The 18,563-nt window shown below is 38.5% G+C and overlaps 3 protein-coding genes across 4 annotated transcripts; 1 reads left to right on the forward strand and 2 right to left on the reverse strand.

The window, feature by feature from the left end:
- Positions 1-2,306: 2,306 nt before the first annotated feature.
- LOC110778655 (uncharacterized) lies at positions 2,307-7,694 on the reverse strand. The gene has a single exon (XM_056832795.1). It carries the CDS (start codon positions 7,692-7,694, stop codon positions 2,307-2,309), a length of 5,388 nt encoding a protein of 1,795 aa, XP_056688773.1.
- A 4,219-nt stretch (positions 7,695-11,913) lies between these two features.
- On the forward strand, positions 11,914-14,484 carry LOC110801039 (uncharacterized). 2 transcript variants are annotated; one of them, XM_022006352.2, is made up of 2 exons: positions 11,914-12,366; positions 13,130-14,484. In XM_022006352.2, exon 2 carries the CDS (start codon positions 13,138-13,140, stop codon positions 14,248-14,250), a length of 1,113 nt encoding a protein of 370 aa, XP_021862044.1. In that variant the 5' UTR covers positions 11,914-12,366; positions 13,130-13,137; the 3' UTR covers positions 14,251-14,484. The 2 variants fall into 2 exon arrangements, with proteins under 2 accessions (XP_021862044.1, XP_021862045.1); XM_022006353.2 differs by having other exon boundaries at positions 11,919-12,366; positions 13,133-14,484.
- Positions 14,485-15,662: 1,178 nt separating this feature from the next.
- On the reverse strand, positions 15,663-17,639 carry LOC110801051 (phospholipase A1-Igamma1, chloroplastic). Its single transcript, XM_022006365.2, has one exon. The coding sequence runs from the start codon at positions 17,448-17,450 to the stop codon at positions 15,969-15,971; it is 1,482 nt and encodes a 493-aa protein (XP_021862057.1). The 5' UTR covers positions 17,451-17,639; the 3' UTR covers positions 15,663-15,968.
- Between the last annotated feature and the right edge of the window lie 924 nt (positions 17,640-18,563).

Consider the following 18,563-nt stretch of genomic DNA (forward strand, 5'->3'; position numbering starts at 1 on the left):
TATTGCCGGAAACGGAAATATTGTCAGAATCGGAAATATTGCCGGAATCGGAAAATAATTCCGGAAACGGAAATATTAAATATTTGTTCGAAACGGAAATTAATTCCGGAATCGGAAATATTAAATATTGTTCGTATCGGAAATAAATTCCGGAAATGGAAATTTAATCGGAAGCGTATCGTACGAATTAGCATCGGACGAGGCCTGCCGGACGAAGGCCCAGCACGAAGCCAGGCCGTCGCCCAGCAAGCACGCACGCCACAAGCCCAGCGCGCGCCAAGGCCACGGATGCGTGGGCCTTGCTACGTGGGCTGCAGCTCGCACGCATGGGCAGTCCTTGTGGCTGCCGTGTGTGTGTGAGTTTGTGCTCATGCGTGATTCCTGAATCAGCAAGAGTCAGTGTATGATTAAATGTCTATTCCTAATTGGATAAATTAATTAAATAGAATTCATGTAGGATTCTAATTCCAATTAATTCGCATCCTACTAGGATTACGATTCCTTTTCCATAACTCTATAAATAAAGGCCTAGGGGTCATAATTTATATACAAGTTTCAAAGTATTCAAAAGTGAGTTTTTTAAGAGAAAATCAAACACACATCTTGCTCAAAAGTGCCGAAATTTTCTAGTACCTTAAGGGCGATTCTAGTTGGTCAATCTTAAGGCGGATCCGGACGTGCTGTGGACTTTCTACGGAGGGACGACACTTGGAGTCCTAAAAGCTTGTTCTTGTTCGGTTCGGGCGCAGCTAGGGAAGGCACGCAACAAAGAGTATGCATCTAATTATGCTATATGATTATGTGTAAATAATATGTTTCCTGGGTTAATGGTTGTTTCCGCATGATCTATGTAAATGTCATATGTATCATAACCTTACAGTAATATGCTCACACAAATTATCTCAATATAAATCAAATACCAACTCCTTAAACACTATTCACGCCCCCACCAACTAGGGGGATAATCACAATTAGAGAGAAAGTATTCAAAAGCCTATAACTGCCAACTGAGGTACCCGAAAACTGCGCTTTACCCAAATATTCAACCCCAATAAAAGAAAAACTTTGATTTTGCGTCAAATCGATCACTCCCCTTGAATATTCTTCTCAAAATCTTGAATTGGAGTTATGCAACCAAAAGAGTAGAAATTGATTAAAGAACCCAAATAAAGCACAAATTCTCACCAATCGAACAAGGCGTTCAAGACCTAGGGTTCGAATTCTTTCAATTGGTCTGGGTTAGGGGTGAAATCAGAATGCTATAGTGCTGCTGCGGTAATTGCGAGAGCAACGTCGGTTCTTGTGCGAATTTTTAAAGCCAATAAATCACAGATATCTTTAAAGGAGGGGTAGAATTTGAAGAGAACAGGGACTCCGAGAGGTACAATGATATTAGGACTCGTTACCTCCTTTGAATTGCTAAGTTACGATGGGCCGCAACCAGACCGTAGCTCGGATCCTTGTGTCACGGTGTACCAGTGGAGTTGGCTGTAAGTTTCTTTTAGCTTCTCTCTTTTTCTTTTCTTTAATACTTTCAGACACTTTCACAGCCTCACCGTGACGAGATGTTTCGACTCGCGGCAGCACCGTGGGTTGTGCTGGCTTTCTTGGCTGCTGTTGTTAAGAACCCACGGAAGGCCCGTGTCTGGAGCTTCTACCCACGATCTTGGTGTGGGGTATTATGCGTCGAGTCTTCAAGGCTCAACAAGGCCATAATCTCCAGCTTCAGTGACCTGCATCAAAGAATAAAGAAGACAGGGAAACCAAAAAAAATACAACATACAACACGAGGTTAGTCTATCATTAACTAAAGAAAAAGTAAAAAAATAATAAAGAAAGTAAAAAAATAAAAAGTAGGCTTGAATCCTGTAATTTTGGGATGCAATGCTACTGCTCAGAACATAAAGCCATAATGGCCTATCTGCAACAACAGTAAAAACAACACGCAAAACAAACAAAAGAAACAACAGTAAAAGATAAAAGAGGACTACTTTGTACATTCTAATCCTAAAGAAAATAAATAAAAGAAATAGTATACTAACTAAGGTAATCCTAGTAGCTAGTCTAACGTAGGAACTAGGAAGGTTAGATTAATCTAACTTAGTAATTAAACAAAATGTTTATGGGATTTTTTTGGTTTTCTAAATTATTTTTTTTTTTTTTTAAAAAAATAAAAAAATAAAAATGCAGAAAGTAAATAAACAAATAAATAAAGTAAAGAAATAAATTAAATTAGTTAGAAATTAATTGGGTTGCCTCCCAAAAGCGCTTGTTTATAAGGTCATAAGCTCGACCTCCTTTATAACTCATTCCGGTGAAGGTTCGGAAAATGTGACGTCAACACTCTCGTCAATAGGGTCTCCAACTCTGTAGTGTTTCACTCTTTGACCGTTCACCTTAAAAGTTCCATTTTGTCTGTTCCAGAGCTCTATTGAACCATAAGGGAAAACCTTACTGACTCGGAACGGTCCCGACCATCTAGAGCGAAGTTTGCCAGGAAAAAGTTTTAATCTAGAGTTAAACAGGAGAACTAAGTCGCCTTCCTTAAACTCTCTTCTCAAAATATGCTTGTCATGCCATCTTTTCGTTTTCTCCTTGTACAACCTTGAACTTTCATAAGCATCTAGTCGAAGCTCATCTAGCTCATTAAGTTGTAGGAGTCTTTTCTCGCCTGCTGCTTGAGAGTCAAAATTAAGAGCTTTGATAGCCCAAAACGCACGGTGTTCCAACTCAACAGGAAGATGACAAGCCTTACCATACACAAGTCTATACGGAGTCGTACCAATAGGTGTTTTAAAAGCAGTCCTGTACGCCCAAAGTGCATCATCAATTTTCGCAGACCAATCTTTCCTTGTTCTCGCAACCGTCTTTTCCAAGATGGTTTTGATTTCCCGGTTAGAAATTTCTACTTGACCACTAGTTTGTGGGTGGTATGATAACCCCACACGATGATGTACTCCATATTTCTTAAGCATCGCCTCAAACCGATTTTCCAAGAAATGCTGGCCTCCGTCACTAATCAACACTCGTGGTATGCCAAATCGAGGAAAAATAGTTTTCTTAAAGAACTTGCTTACCACACGAGCATCGTTGGTTGGAGTAGCTATCGCTTCAACCCATTTCGAGACATAATCCACAGCAACCAAGATATACTTGTTCCCATAGGAAGAAGGGAACGGTCCCATAAAATCAATTCCCCACACATCAAACAGTTCAACCTCGAGAATATTATTAAGAGGCATTTCATTCCTCTTAGAGATGTTACCAGTTCGTTGACAACGATCACAAGACTTGACATGTTGATGAACATCTTTGAAAAGGCTTGGCCAATGAAAACCACACTGTAGAATCTTCGCAGAAGTCTTAGTAGTACCAGCATGTCCTCCACAAGGTAATTCATGACAATGTGAAATAATAGATGGTACCGCATTTTCTGGAATGCACCTTCGAATCACCCCATCTGCACAAGACTTATAAAGAAAAGGGTCGTCCCAGAAATGTCTTCTCACCTCCTTAAAGAATTTTTTCTTTTGCTGTGATGAATAACCGTGAGGAATAGTACCACAAGCCAGATAATTGGCTATATCAGCATACCATGGGATCTCTGTAGTAGCTATAACTAGGAGTTTCTCATCAGGAAATGAATCGTCAATAGGGAGATCCTCGTCACTTTCACCCTCAAGGACAAGTCGGGAGAGATGATCAGCAACAACATTTTCGGCTCCCTTCTTGTCCCTAATTTCCAAGTCAAATTCTTGGAGTAGCAAAATCCAACGAATCAAACGAGGCTTAGCATCTTTCTTACTCATCAAGTACTTCAGTGCTGCGTGATCCGTGTGAACTATCACCTTCGATCCAACCAGATAGGACCGAAACTTCTCCATAGCATACACCACTGCTAATAACTCTTTCTCTGTTGTGGCATAGTTCATTTGTGCTGGAGCAAGAGTCTTGCTCGTATAGTAGATTGCATGTAGCTTGCCATCCTTCCTCTGGCCCAACACTGCCCCCACTGCATAGTCACTGGCATCACACATGATCTCAAATGGAAGATTCCAGTCAGGTGACTGAATGATAGGGGCAGATATGAGAGCTTGCTTTAACCTGTCAAAAGCCTCAGTGCAAGCATCAGTAAAAACAAAGGGGACATCTCTGCATAAGAGTTCGGTTAGAGGCCGAGCAATTTTTGAAAAGTCCTTGATAAAACGACGATAAAAGCCCGCATGACCAAGGAAACTCCTTACCCCTCTTACGGAGTTGGGAGGTGGTAAGCGCTCAATGACCTCTATCTTTGCTCTATCAACTTCGATGCCCCTATGAGAAACAACATGACCTAAAACGACTCCCTGTTGTACCATGAAATGGCACTTTTCCCAATTGAGAACTAGATTGACTTCTTGACATCTATGGAGCACCTTTTCCAAATTATCAAGACAAACATCAAAAGATGTTCCATAGACAGAGAAGTCATCCATAAATACTTCCATAGAGTTCTCAATAAGACCTGAGAAAATTGCCATCATGCATCTTTGAAAGGTGGCAGGAGCATTACATAATCCAAATGGCATCCTACGATAAGCATAAGTACCATAAGGGCATGTGAAAGTAGTCTTTTCCTGATCGTCAGGATGGATAGGAATTTGGAAAAAGCCTGAATATCCATCTAACCAACAGAAAAAGGAATGCTTTGCCAACCTCTCTAACATCTGATCAATAAATGGGAGGGGGAAATGATCTTTTCGGGTGGCTTTATTCAATCTCCTATAATCAATGCACATGCGCCACCCTGTCACAGTTCTAGTGGGAATTTTCTCACCTTTATCATTCTTGACAACGGTCATACCTCCTTTTTTTGGAACTACTTGCACCGGGCTAACCCACTTACTATATGAGATAGGGTAGATTATACCTGCATCAAGCAATTTAACAACTTCTTTCCTGACTACATCCCTCATGTTAGGATTAAGTCTCCTTTGAGGTTCAATAGAAGAAGCATGATCGTCCTCAAGAATGATTTTATGCATGCAAAATGAAGGGTTAATCCCCTTAATATCATCAATGGTGTACCCAATGACATTCTTATATTTTCTCAAAACAGTAAGCAATTGCTCAATCTGAATGTCATCAAGTTCAGCATTAACAATAACAGGGTATGTATCATTAGAACCCAAGAAAACATACTTCAAATTAGAGGGAAGGGGTTTCAACTCTACCTCAGGAGGCGTGGAACTCTCCTTATATTCTCTCGGTTTCAACACCTCCTTGATAGGATTTTCAGATGCTAAAGCTCGTGTCTCTTCCAAGAGCCTCTTGTACTCCCTAGTCTCCCAATCCTCTTCATTTGCACTGCCCATCAAGACTGTCTGTAGCGAATCATCAAGTTGCAAACTGAAAGCCTTAGCTTCTATCGCCTCATCAAGAGCATCCACCCTATAGATAGTTTCTCCCATAGAAGGAGAACCCATGGAGTTTGTGAGTGTATACTCCATCTTCTCGTCACCCACTTCAAAGGTGATCTTCCCATTCTTCATATCAATTATGGCTCCAGCAGTGGCCAAAAAGGGTCTTCCAAGTATGATGGGAACCTGTGCATCTTCCTCCATTTCCATCACAACAAAATCACATGGAATGAAGAATTTTCCTACTCGGAGTGGAACATCTTCAAGGATACCAAGGGGAAACTTAACTGTTCTATCCGCCAGTTGTAGGGAGATGCGTGTGGGCTTCAGTTCACCCATATTAAGCTTCTTGCAGGTTGACAAGGGCATAAGACTCACACTTGCCCCAAGATCACATAATGCTTTCTTGATCTCAATATCACCAAGCTTGACAGGAATAGAATAACTGCCTGGATCTCCTAGCTTCTTTGGAAGCTTGTTCTGCAAAATGGCACTACACTCAGCTGTCAATGAAACAGTTGCATTCTCTTCAATCTTCCTCTTATTTGAGAGCATGTCTTTTAAGAATTTAGCATAAGAAGGCATCTCTGAGATAGCATCCAAGAAAGGGATGTTGATGTGCAGCTTCTTCAGTACCTCAAGGAACTTCCCATATTTCTTCTCTAGCTTAGCCTGTGCTAGTCTCTGTGGAAAAGGAGCAGGTGGCTTGTATGGCTCAATGGGGGAAATAATAGGTTCCTTCTTTTCTTCTTCAACCATTTTTTCAGATTCATCTTTCTCATCTTCTACCACAATCACTTTCTTTTGAGGTACCTTTGGTGGAAGGTCTTCTAACACTCTACCATTCCTCAAAGTCACAGCATTCATCTGACCCTTAGGTGGTTGCTCAGTATTTCCAGGGAATTGGCCTGGAGTCTTTGAGAATTGACCCACTTGGTGAGCAAGTTGACTTATCTGACTCTCCATAAGCTTGTTCTGAGCTTGAATTTGTTGAATTGAGGTAGCGAGGAACTCATTTTGCTTCATCTGCCCTTCCCAATACTTGTCTTGCTTAAGTTGTGAGGCAGCAAGAGACTCAACCATAGCTTCCAAATTGGACTTTGGTTGTGGAGGGGCTTGTTGAGTGAAAGATTGCTGGTTGAAAGGCGGTCTAGTTTGAAAACCTGGAGGTTGATTGAAGTTGTTGCGCGGTGGTGGTGGATTAAGCTGATTTTGAGTGTTCTTGTATGAGAATGCTGGATTTTGCTTCCACCCCTCGTTGTATGTATTGGAATAAGGATCAAATGGTCGTCTCTGATTATTGTTGTTGTAAAGAGCATTGGCTTGTTCAATTGTCAACCCAGCATTATTGATTTGACAATCATTAGCAATATGTCCTTGTATTCCGCATACTTCACATGAAGCTACCGTAGATGAACCAGTTTGAAATTGATCAAACTTTTGAGATAGTGCCTGCACAGTACTGGTCAACATGGTTAAAGCATCAACATTATATTTACCTCCCTTTTTAGCACTGTTCCGACCACCTGGGTGATAGTTGTCATTAGCTGCCATTTTCTCAATTAATGCCTTAGCTTCAGATGGAACCTTTGCAGTGATAGAGCCACCTGATGCAGCATCAATGTAGATCCGATACTCATGTGTCAACCCATTATAGAAAGCTTGGATCAAGAGCCACTCTGGAATCCCGTGATGAGGACATTGCCTTTGCAAACGTTTAAATCTTCTCCAGGACTCATACAATGACTCATCTTCAGCTTGACGAAAGGTGGTTAACTCATTTCTCATTCTAGAAGTCTTCTCTTGATCCAGAAATTTCACCAAGAATGCCTTGACCAATTTATCCCATGTATCAAACGAGCCTGTACTTTCATCTTTCAACCACTCCTTGGCTCTATCCCGTAGAGAAAAAGGGAAAAGTCGTAGCCTAATGGCCTCATCAGTGACATTGTTGATCTTCATAGTATCACACTTCTCCAGAAAGTTATCAATATGACTTACAGGACAGTCATTAGGCGAGCCTGAGAATGAATCATTGGAGATGAACTGAATAAATTGAGGCTTCAGTTCAAAGTGTGCAGCAGTGACTGCTGGTCTGACAATACTAGAAAGTACACCAGTAGTTGTATCTGGTATACCATATTCCCAGAGAGATTTGGCTGGTACTTCGTCACCCATTGTATCCTTCTTCTTGTTCTTGTTCTGTCTCCTTCTACCCCCTTGCTTGCGTGCAGTGGCCTCGATTTCAAGATCAATAGGAATCAAATTCTGTGAGCCTGCACGTCGAGTTTGCATGCAACAAAGGAAACTGGAAACAAAATATCAGATAAACAAGGAGCAATAGCCGAAGCCACTAACCAAATCAAAAATACTTAGTAGAAATAAATCAAAAATAACTAATTTAATACCGTTAGTCCCCGGCAATGGCGCCAAAATTTGACAAGGCTGTCGCGTGCCTATCAAAAATAACCTAACTAGACCTCCTAACTATGTAGTCGGGCAAGTAAGGGTCGAATCCCAAGAGACTAATGTATTAAAAACTAGTTAAACTGACTTGAATTAATACTAAGTAAGTAACCAAACAACGATTGAGAATAGATAATTAAACTAATTCTAGCTAATGACGTAATTAATAATAAGACTAAAATCAAGGATTAAAAACACCTAGAGTTAAGCATCACCACTAGCATAATCAATGTAAAGATAAATTCCTACCCCAAACTAATTAAATAAATGTTCACGAGGAAAGGTAAACCTTAAATAATACCATAAACCTCTCCCGAGTATCAATGGCTTCCCTAATATGCAATCAAGACCTACTCCCGTGGAATCATGCAAATTAAAGACATTAAACTCAATACCATAATTTCCTAACAATCCCTTCTACCTACTCCCGTGGAGAAATTCATGTCCTTAATTGAAATATTCAAATCCGTCAAAACCTAACTCCCGTTACGATTAAGACAATGGAATGATAACAATACTAATTATCCCTAATCTAGTATTGGAAATTATACAATCAATTAAGCAAGAACAATCAAACAATAAATTTGGGGATTAAAATAATAAATCATACATAAATCATGACTAGAGTTTACTTAACCCTAGATTATAAATCTACTCACACATATTAAATAAACAAGCAAAGTAACATATTGAAAAGAACATAATTAATAAATGATAATAAAGGGAAAGTAAAAGTAATATACTTGAAATTGTATCAATGGAATCAAGCATTAACGTTACTAGTGTCTCAAATTACTAGAACAAAAACCACAAACTCACGTTAATCCACGAACCGAACAAGTATGCAGACCAAGGTAGTAAGCAGCGTCCCCGGTAAACGATACAAATTGACGGCCCAAAAACTTAGGTCTTCTATACTACTTGTATTTATACCTAAATATAATAAGAAGTATATTAACTATTAAACTCTAGTAATTAGCTCATTAAACGTTTAATACGGGATCGAAAGAAGAGTGCCACGACTCGGGTGTGGGATGTAAAGTAGGCCACGGGTACGCCGTGGTATTGGCTGCCCGGTGTTCTTGTATTTGTCTTGAACTCTTGTTTGTATCACAATGTAAACACCTTGTAAACGTGGATAGCTCCTAGACACCGTACATTCGTACTCACTCTACCAACATCTTCTCCGAGGTCTACCAACTTGAGCTACTTCCTACAAAACAAAATAAAACAAACACGAGGAGAGAAACATCGAAAATAACGAATAATAGCACTTTAAGATTAAAATATGAAAGAAATATGACAAACAATGGACTAATATGGCACATAAAGTGCGTATATTATTGTGTTATCATTGGCCAGCAGGAAGGAAAATGAATTATGGTCAAGGTGTGTTTCTCCGGCTTGGATAATTAAGAAGATTCCATGGGTAACGAAGCTCGGAGTTTTTTGGTATTTTTTGTAAAGTTTTTGAAACTTTTAGTGTGTTGGAGAGTAAATAACATAAATCGGGTTACAAGTTTTTGGGTTAGTCCCGATGATGTAATAAAACCTACTCCCTCCATATTTTAAAAAGAGACACACTTTCCTTAAACGACCGTATTTTAAAAAGAGATACACTTTTCTTTTTTGACATGTTTTGGTCCTCACACTTACTCACATCATTTTTTAACTATAATAAATAATTTACTCATCACCCCACATTCATCTTATTTTAATAAATTCAACTCACTCTTCTAAAATCGTATGCCGATCAAAGTGTATCTCTTTTTAAAATACGGGGGATTTTTAAATGACGTTCGCGTTTTCCTAAAAACGCCCGCATTTAGGCCCTGTTTGGCAATTGGCGGTTGGCTGTTGGTTGTTGGCTGTTTCACTTGGCTTGTTTGACTGGCTGTTTGTGTTGGCTTTTTATGTTGGCTGTTTGACTGTAGATTTTATAAAAATGTGTTTGGTAAAGTTGAATGTTGGCTATTAGCTGTTTCATGCAAAATGACCTTTAAAGACATTTGTTTATTTTATGTATTTTTGTAACATATTTTTCTTTTCATAAGCCATTTTACTTTTTTGTAACTATTATTACTATTAGTATTATATATTTATTTCATAATATTAATATAAAATTATTAACCATAACGATAAATAATAAATATTAACAACAATAAATACTATTACTATTTATTACTTATTTCATTAAAATATTATACCATAATATAATTAATTTTTTTGTTTGGCAAAGTAAGTGATAATAATATATATAGTGAATTAGAAAAAGAGAAATAGTGTTTTTATTAGAAGTACAAATAATCAATAAATAGACTGTTTTGTTTTAGGAGAGAGAATGATAAATTGAAGTGGAACAAGATAAATTAAGTGGAAAGATAAGAGGGTAGTAAATAGGGATAAAAATGTAATTGTCAAAAAAAAAGCCAACAGCCAGTCAAGAAAAGCTACTTCTATTGGCTTTTGAGAATTGGCGGAAAAGCTGGCTTTTTAGCCAAGAAAAAAGCCATTTACCAAACAAGTTTTATTGGCTGTTTGACCACTAAAAAAGCCAACATCAAAAAGCCACCCAAAAAGCCACCCAAAAGCCAATAACCAAACAAGGCTTAGTGTAGAAAAATACAATTTTGCCCTTTTGATATTTAACTCCAGCGCAGCGGAAGCTGGATAAGTATGCGGCACGTTGTAGGGCTTTGGGTTACGGTTTCTTTCCTTTTTCCTTCTCTTCTTTTGGGGAATTAGAGAAAGGAGCTGTTTCTTTGCTGAAGCGGGTCCGGACGTACTCCAGGGCTCAAGACATTGGGGCACGGGCAGCTGCCCACATTTTCAGCAGGATCGGGTTCGCCATAGCTAGAGGAGTGGGGGCCCAGATTGTATCTCGGCTCCCCTCCAACTTCTTGTAGTTCACTTGATCTTTGTAGCTTGTTAAGCTTGTAACGTTTTGGTGTTTTCTCATAATAATAATAATAATAATAATAATAATAATAATAATAATAATAATAATAATAATAATAATAATAATAATAATAATAAAAATAAATAAATAACAATAGTACGAATCGGTAATGAAAATGAAAAAATAACAAGAATGCTAATAAGAATTAAAATATCTCGCCACTCATAATCAGTATTTAGTAAGTGGAAGCAAAATTGATAAACAAAATAATCACCATCATCATCTAGTTCAAAATTGATAAACAAATTAAGTAGCAACATCATCATCATCAAGTTCAAAAGATTAAGCAGCATCTTCATCACCATAAATCTTACGGAGTAAACAAATTAAACAACATTGTTGATTGCCTCTGATGTTGATGATGCTTACCTTAACATTTTAAAAAAAAAAGAATATTATTGCCGCTCAAACTTAGCAGTTGGTAACCATGGTGTGCCGCCAGCAAATGGCGAAAACGACCATGGCTCAGTCGCAGATCTGGCGCGGCTGAGCCGTGGTCGTTACCACCATTTGCTGGCGGCACACCATGCCTACCAGCCACTAATTTCAAGCGGCAATAGGCGCAACAAACACCCACGCTAATCCCGAATATCGCTCATGAATGTTGCTGCTCCTCAATATCCCTGCTACGTTCCTCACTTGAATTAACCAAAGCAGCCCTCGGCCACGGAAACAACCCTCGCCGATCACTGTCGGATCGCCGGCCTGGACCCCCCTAATCACCCATTGAGCACGACCCTAATCGCCCCCAATTCCCCAATTCCCCTAATCGACCCCTTAATCTTATTATTATTATTATTTCTTCATTATTATTTTTATTATTATTGTTATATTATACTGTTATAAATTATTATTATTATTATTATTATTATTATTATTATTATTATTATTATTATTATTACTACTATTTAGAATTTTATAAGAGTACAACCGTCATTTCAAGTAAAATACGCGGGTGTTTTTAGCGAACGAAGACGTCAAATAGCGACACACTAATAAAGTTCTCTTCTTATACGTTAAAAGAAAGAAAAAAAAATGTTTATAAAAGGTACAAAACTTAAAAGCAAGAATCCTAAATAAAACTAGAAAGAGAGGGGAACACAACATCATTGGTTTTGGTTTGCCAATATATGTAGCGCAATAAAAGGGAATCTAAGACCCTTTTTAGCATACAACACGAGAGATCGAAAGACTCGTTCCTCCTTTTCTCTCTCCTCAATCATCCTCCCCAAAAAGTCCCCCTCTCCTCTCAATATCTCCTTACAAGCACACATTTTCAGATAACGTCTCATCATTTTTTATTTTTATTTCAAATAAAAGTCAAAAATAGATTGCCTAAGACAAATAATAACAACATAGATTTTCCCACATAAGAGAAAGAGAGAGAAAATAATAACTAAGATTTCTCCCATTTTTCCTTCTTTTTTTTGCTGGAATTTCTACAATTGAACAAATTCGACGCTGTTGAAGCTGCAAAACAAGGATCATCGGATCTAAAGAGGTGATTTGTGTGGTTCGATCCGACATAACGGCCAATTTTAGGTATCATCTTGTTTTCTCTCTATGGTTTTTCAAATTTGTTGTAAATTTTCGCTTTTTTTTTTACATTCTTTTCTGGAGGATCTGTTTTTGTTCATCAACCGTCTAAGTTCCATTTCCAGTTAAATTTCCGCGGTTTGATAATGTTACAATTTAATTTTTGTCAGCTTTTTTGGAAGATAGTTTGAGATAGAACTGTTTACTAATTTATTTATTTTGAACTTTTTGTAACGGGATAGTTTCAAATTTGTTTTCTAATTTTTCATTGAGAAAATCTCCCCAATAGTTAGAAATTTCAACATCTGAGTCATAGTTTGCGATTGGAGTAGAGACGGGTTCATGTTCATGTTTTGTCTCGTGTTCGATTTGTGCTCAAAAACTATATCAAAGGTAGGCAATCAACATTTTGAAAAACTCTGTATAAATATAACAGGTGGAATGTGAAGATTCTAATTTGTTAAGTAGTTGCAACAGAATTTGTGAATCTCAAAAAAATATGCAGAAAAAACAAATGAATACCGCGACTTCCCATAACGACAAATCTTTGCAGATTCCAATTCTTATCCTTTAATTTATTTATTTTGTTTTGTTTTAGGTACGTTTTGTGTTTACTTTTCTGTCATATATTGCAAATTAGCCGTTGTACTGTAGTTGATGATTGTGATGAGTTTGATTATTTAGTTTGGTTGATAGTTTTCAGTTGAAATTGTTGAAAATGTTGGGAAATAAATGAGATTTGAATTGTTTGTGTTGTGGGGAAATAAAGCAGATTGAATGGACAGTAACGGTGGTGGCGTAGCTACTGCTGTTACTTCTCGGAGACTGACATCCCACCACTCAACCCTTCGCGACACCTTCATTGCGGCGGATCTGTCTGATGCAATCCACCGTGAATTCAGCAATAATTCCATCTTAGTAAATAACAGCAGTAGCCCAAGAAGGGTATCAAACGTCACGCTGGGTGCTGTACTCAACAGCGACAGGAAATCGCCCCCACCGGCTAACGTAGTTGTCCGAACCCTCCTTGAGGTTATCCGCAACGACGAGACCCTTACCCCTGCAACTACTGGAGGAGGCTCCCCTCACAGCAAGAAGACTTGGAAATCTTTTAAAGAACGCCTTAAACTCAGGAGGCATCACCATTTAAGTCAGAATCAGAATCAGAATCCAAATTCCCACCGTTGGACGTCCTCTTTGCCAGTCCCGCAATCAGACGTGATACCCAACTCGAGATCATTATCGATAGCAGAAATGATGGCAAATAGGAACTCCCTTAGGAGCACTTCACTCAGGAGAGTTGATCCAGTTCCAGCTGATGACCTGACCTTGAGGGAACAGACTGATAGTGGTGGGTCTCCTAGGAGTGGCAGTAGCTTCAGGCTGTCTGCAGCTTTGGCTGCTGAGAGGGAGCAAACTCGTAGATGGTTATCAAGGGAGCTTGATGAGGGTAACAGAAGTAGGAATGAGAATGAGGAAAATGAAGGGTCTCCTCATGGAAATTTAGATGAGGATGATGATGAGGAGGATGGAGAAGGGATTCCTAATATAGGGCCTCCTGCAAATCAGCCAATGAGAATGTCGTTGATGGATTTGTTAGAGGAGACGGATCGACAGGCTGGTATAAGTGGACCTACATACAGGTTGGATGACGAAGAAGAAGAAGAAGAAGAGGAGGAAGAAGAGGAAGAGGTAGAGGTGGAAGAGGAGGTAGAGGAGCTTGGGAAAGGAGAGTTTTCTTGTTGTGTGTGTATGGTGAGGCATAAAGGTGCAGCATTCATTCCTTGTGGCCATACGTTTTGCAGGTTATGTTCCAGGGAGCTCTTTGTTCAGAGAGGAAACTGCCCACTTTGCAATAATTTCATCTTGGAGATTTTGGATATCTTCTAAAGTTAAACACTTGAATGATAATGAGGTTGAACTGCAAAAACTCAAATGTCAAGAGAAAACAGTAGCAACCATCTTCAGTTAAAGTATGTCGATTGTCAAATATGGGGATGTGAATCCCATTTCAGAATCAGGAAGGACTTTTTTTTTCTTGGTTTAAACTTTTAATCACGCGGTTAAGGATATCTGCTTGTGTATGTATATTGTGTCCTCTATAGTCGATAGATTTTTACGAAATTATATGTGTAACAGTGTAAGGTCCATTAATGGATCCTTCTATAATACTATATAGTACAAGTATTATCTTTAAAAAAGTTCCCTTTTGGTATGGATCAGTGATCTGTTAGATGGAAGATTTATTTCAGTCTGTTGCGGCTAATATATAACTTGAGATGTGCAAGCATCAGCTGGAATTTCGGTATTTGTCCAGCAAACATGGTTAGTGATGCTTCCTGATGAGAACTGACAATACTGATAAAATATGAATCAAGAGGAGATAAGTTTGTATGGCATCTTCAAAATTCTGGTTAAGACATCATCTATGGTTACGACTTTGGATTTCTGTGGAAGATATCCGTTGTGGTACGGCGAAAAGCATAGGGTACTCGTTAACTAGCATTAATGCTGATGACTGATGAGTAGGAGCTGAAACAGAAAAGGACATGCACAAACAACACATGAATCATTATTGAAAACTGATACTGATGGTTCACTATCAGTCTGTGACAACTCACAATCCCCTATTCCCATCCCCCCTTTTTTTCTCTCATTTACTATGGTTCAAGTTTCTCCCTTAGTAAATTATCTGCTTTGGTCCCCCGTTTTTGTTGAAAAATACCAACTAGGATATAGTGGTCCTCTATCCTTCAATGCTGTGGTTAGCTTTCATCTTTGAATTCTAATGACTGAACCTTTGGCCAATTGCGCTCTACCCGTGTACGCCTGTAGTGAGTGGGGGGCAATGGGTCGGGTGGGTCTTCATCCGTGAATTGTCCATCTCATCTGACCCATCCATCACCTGATTCACCCTTCATCCACATCCGACCCATCCATCACCCGGTTTGAATCAGGAATATCAAATTTTACCCCTGAAAATGGATCTTTTTGCACATCTAACTGAGATGGATATATCATCTGACCTTGAACGGTTTTACGAGGGGGGCCGGTAGAAAAAAAATATGCAATATACTACTTCCTCCGTCTTTTAATACTCGCAACGTTTGGACTTTTGCCACTATTCATATAATCTACTTTGACTATTCTTAGTGTTTTTTATATAAGATAAAACATAGTCATGTGGGATCTTGTTAGATTCGTCTCAATGTGTATTTTCAAAATATCAACTTTTTATAATTTTTGCATAAAGAGAATTTAAGATATAAATGATCAAAGTTGTGCATTGACATGCGTGAAACTAACAAACGTTGCGAGTATTAAAAGACGGAGGAAGTATGTAATTATACAGTTATACATAAATTTTAGGGGGGGCCGTAACTAAAAATACACTACAAAATTTTTCGGCCCACAAAGATCCGCCATTGATCTGGGGCAATAGCTCATACCCCAGCCGAAAGGTATGAACTTTATGTTCAACTAACTAGTAACTAGTAACTAGTAACTAGTAACTAGTCAAGGATAGGACTTAAATTGTTTGCTTGATAATTGGAGCATGATATTAATCTTGTATATACAATTAAGCATTAAGTAGAGATTCCATTTGATTATAAAAAAACAGAATCAGTAGTAGGGGATGGTATATGTTGAGGATCCCTCTTAGGTTTAACCCACCTCCCATGATCATTTTGAAGCAGCCCTTTATTGGCAACCTGGTACCAACGAGGCGGTATCCTGAGCTCATTAATCAACAAATCACACTCTTTATTCACCAAAGCAATATCCCTTATAGCATCTTCCCTAAACGGCAACTTAGAACTTTGAAATCCATCAAGCAAATGAAGGTAAGTCTCTAACATATGATGTCCTTGTAATTGCAACCCTTTTTTCAAGTACGGAGATGATCTGGCATCAAGTCTCAACTCAACACCTGCATGAGTGTAAACCCATTCTAATCCCTTAGTAATCTCGTCAAAACTCTGTAGTTTCTCGTTAAAAACCATTCCAGGTGTCCAAGGTACCACGTCTTGTTTAACAACAACGCGTAATGTCTTCACCCCTAGCTCGTGTAACTCGTCTTTGAAGTCGGAATTCCCAACTCTTGGAGCAGCAAATGATATGACACTAACTGGTAAGTTAACAAAAGTTGCAGCCGCTTCATACGCATTAAGTAGGGCTAACGCACCACCTAAGCTATGTCCTGTTATTGTAAGGCTAACTTGTTGTTCCCCTCTTTTCTTGTACAGATTAATCAGCCTGTCGATCTCTTTCATCACTTGTTCTGAGGCACTCGATTTGTTGTACCGCGAGGATTTGAATTTCGTTGTATAAATGCTAAGGAAACCTTCTTCAACTTTCGCATCTCCATGACCAAACCTCTCTAAATTCCTCTGAAAATCCTCGTACCATTCGGATGCTGATACCGTCCCTCGCCATGACACCACAATGTCTCTCCTTCCAATACGTTTCGACTCCTCGTCATCGCTAACACCTACAAACCCCATCCAATTGGAGTGCGTACTCCAAGTCTCGGCCACTTGTGACTTCTCTAGCCATTGTGGCAAATCAATTTGAGACGTAGCGTAAATGTACTTTGTAACGTTATAACCATGCCTAGTTAAGCCAAGCTTCTCAAAGAGTTTGTTACGATTGTACCTACAACTCCCACAATACTCCGAGTACGGATCAAAGTCGAATGCGTCGTATGTCGCTTGAGCAAATTCACCGTATTTGATCAGCTCTCGCCTTAGACAAGGGTGGAGAGGGTCTAAAAGGGTATCCCAATCATTAGACCCATGAATTTCCTCCCATTTGTTAGAAATGTCTTCTTTAGGGGATGATATAGGGGTGTTACTTTTATCCTCTAAAATTGAACTTAAGTTTGATTGAGTTATTGTTTTTTGGGTGTGTATGGATTCAATTTGAAGATGGAGCATATGGGTAAGTGATTGAGCTAAACGGGTTGCCGGGTTTGACCCCTTGGAAGATCGGTAAGCCTCGAAGATAATATCTTGTTGCGCTCGAACCCGCCGTGAAAGGCGGCGAGTAGTTGGGATGTGGTGGTTGATGGCGGGTTGGATCGCATTCATGGTGGCCTAATGGTTTTGAAAATGTGAAGGGAAGAAGGTGGCTTTGTGGAGGGTTGTGAGATTGGTTATTGTTGAAGGGATATATATAAAATTATAAATGAAAGTCAAGTCAAATATAGGGACTATGAAAGACTTACTTAACCAATCAATAACCACTATTAAACTCTCTTTGAAGTTTGAACCGCGTTAAGTGTACACAACATTAGGTATGGATAAGCATTTAAAAAGGGGGAAAAAAGGTCTCCATTTTATTTTTTTAGTTAAAGAGAAATGAAATGTCCAATACTCCGTATTTTAATAGTGGAAGTTGACCAATTCCCTTGTGTTATACAGTTATACTCCCTCCGTTCCGAAATACTTGACCTGTTTTTCTTATCGGGCCATCCCTTAATACTTGATCTGTTTCTAAAAATGGAAATATTCTAACAATATTATATTATTTCTTACTCCATCCCTATTAACCCACCTACCCCTACTCCATACAAAAAATAATTAAAAATTTAACCCCTACTCTCCTCCAACCCCACCCCTTTACACATTTCCCACTAACTACATTAAAATAATACCCCACTATCAACTACTACCTATTAAATTAAATAAGTCAATTCAAATCCCTTAAACTCTGTACCGGTCAAACCGGGTCGAGTATTCCGGGACGGAGGAAGTAGTACTGTAATGTGTGAAAGGTATGAAAATATTTGTATATACGAGGAGTTTAGCTTCAGCATGTGTCATGACATGCACTGGTGTGATGACCAAACCATTCAGCCATGAGGCCCATGACATGCATAGGAGATTTTTATTTTATTTTCACAAGTGCTTATTTGCAAGGAGTGTACAATAAATATTGTACACCGGAGTAAAAATTAACTAAAAATACTTAAAAGTTAAGCTTATATATGTAAAAGTTATCTATTTTTTAGTGATAACATTTTTTTTATTTTAGTAAAACTTATTTTTTCAAAATCACTAATAATGTATAAAACTAATCATCTAACCCTTTAAAATGTTTATCTATTATCTATATATTATACTAAAAGAGAGGAAATCAATGTGGTGATGACAAATGTCACTCATTGATTAACCTCTCTTTTAGATATAAAAAAATTAAAA

This window comes from Spinacia oleracea, chromosome 6 (assembly GCF_020520425.1).
Source record: "Spinacia oleracea cultivar Varoflay chromosome 6, BTI_SOV_V1, whole genome shotgun sequence".
Taxonomy (NCBI): domain Eukaryota; kingdom Viridiplantae; phylum Streptophyta; class Magnoliopsida; order Caryophyllales; family Amaranthaceae; genus Spinacia; species Spinacia oleracea.

Coding starts and splice junctions, on each gene's coding strand:
- LOC110801039 (XM_022006352.2), top strand. CDS start 13,138: ATGGACAGTAACGGTGGTGGCGTAGCTACTGCTGTTACTTCTCGGAGA.
- LOC110801051 (XM_022006365.2), bottom strand. CDS start 17,450: ATGAATGCGATCCAACCCGCCATCAACCACCACATCCCAACTACTCGC.
- LOC110778655 (XM_056832795.1), bottom strand. CDS start 7,694: ATGCAAACTCGACGTGCAGGCTCACAGAATTTGATTCCTATTGATCTT.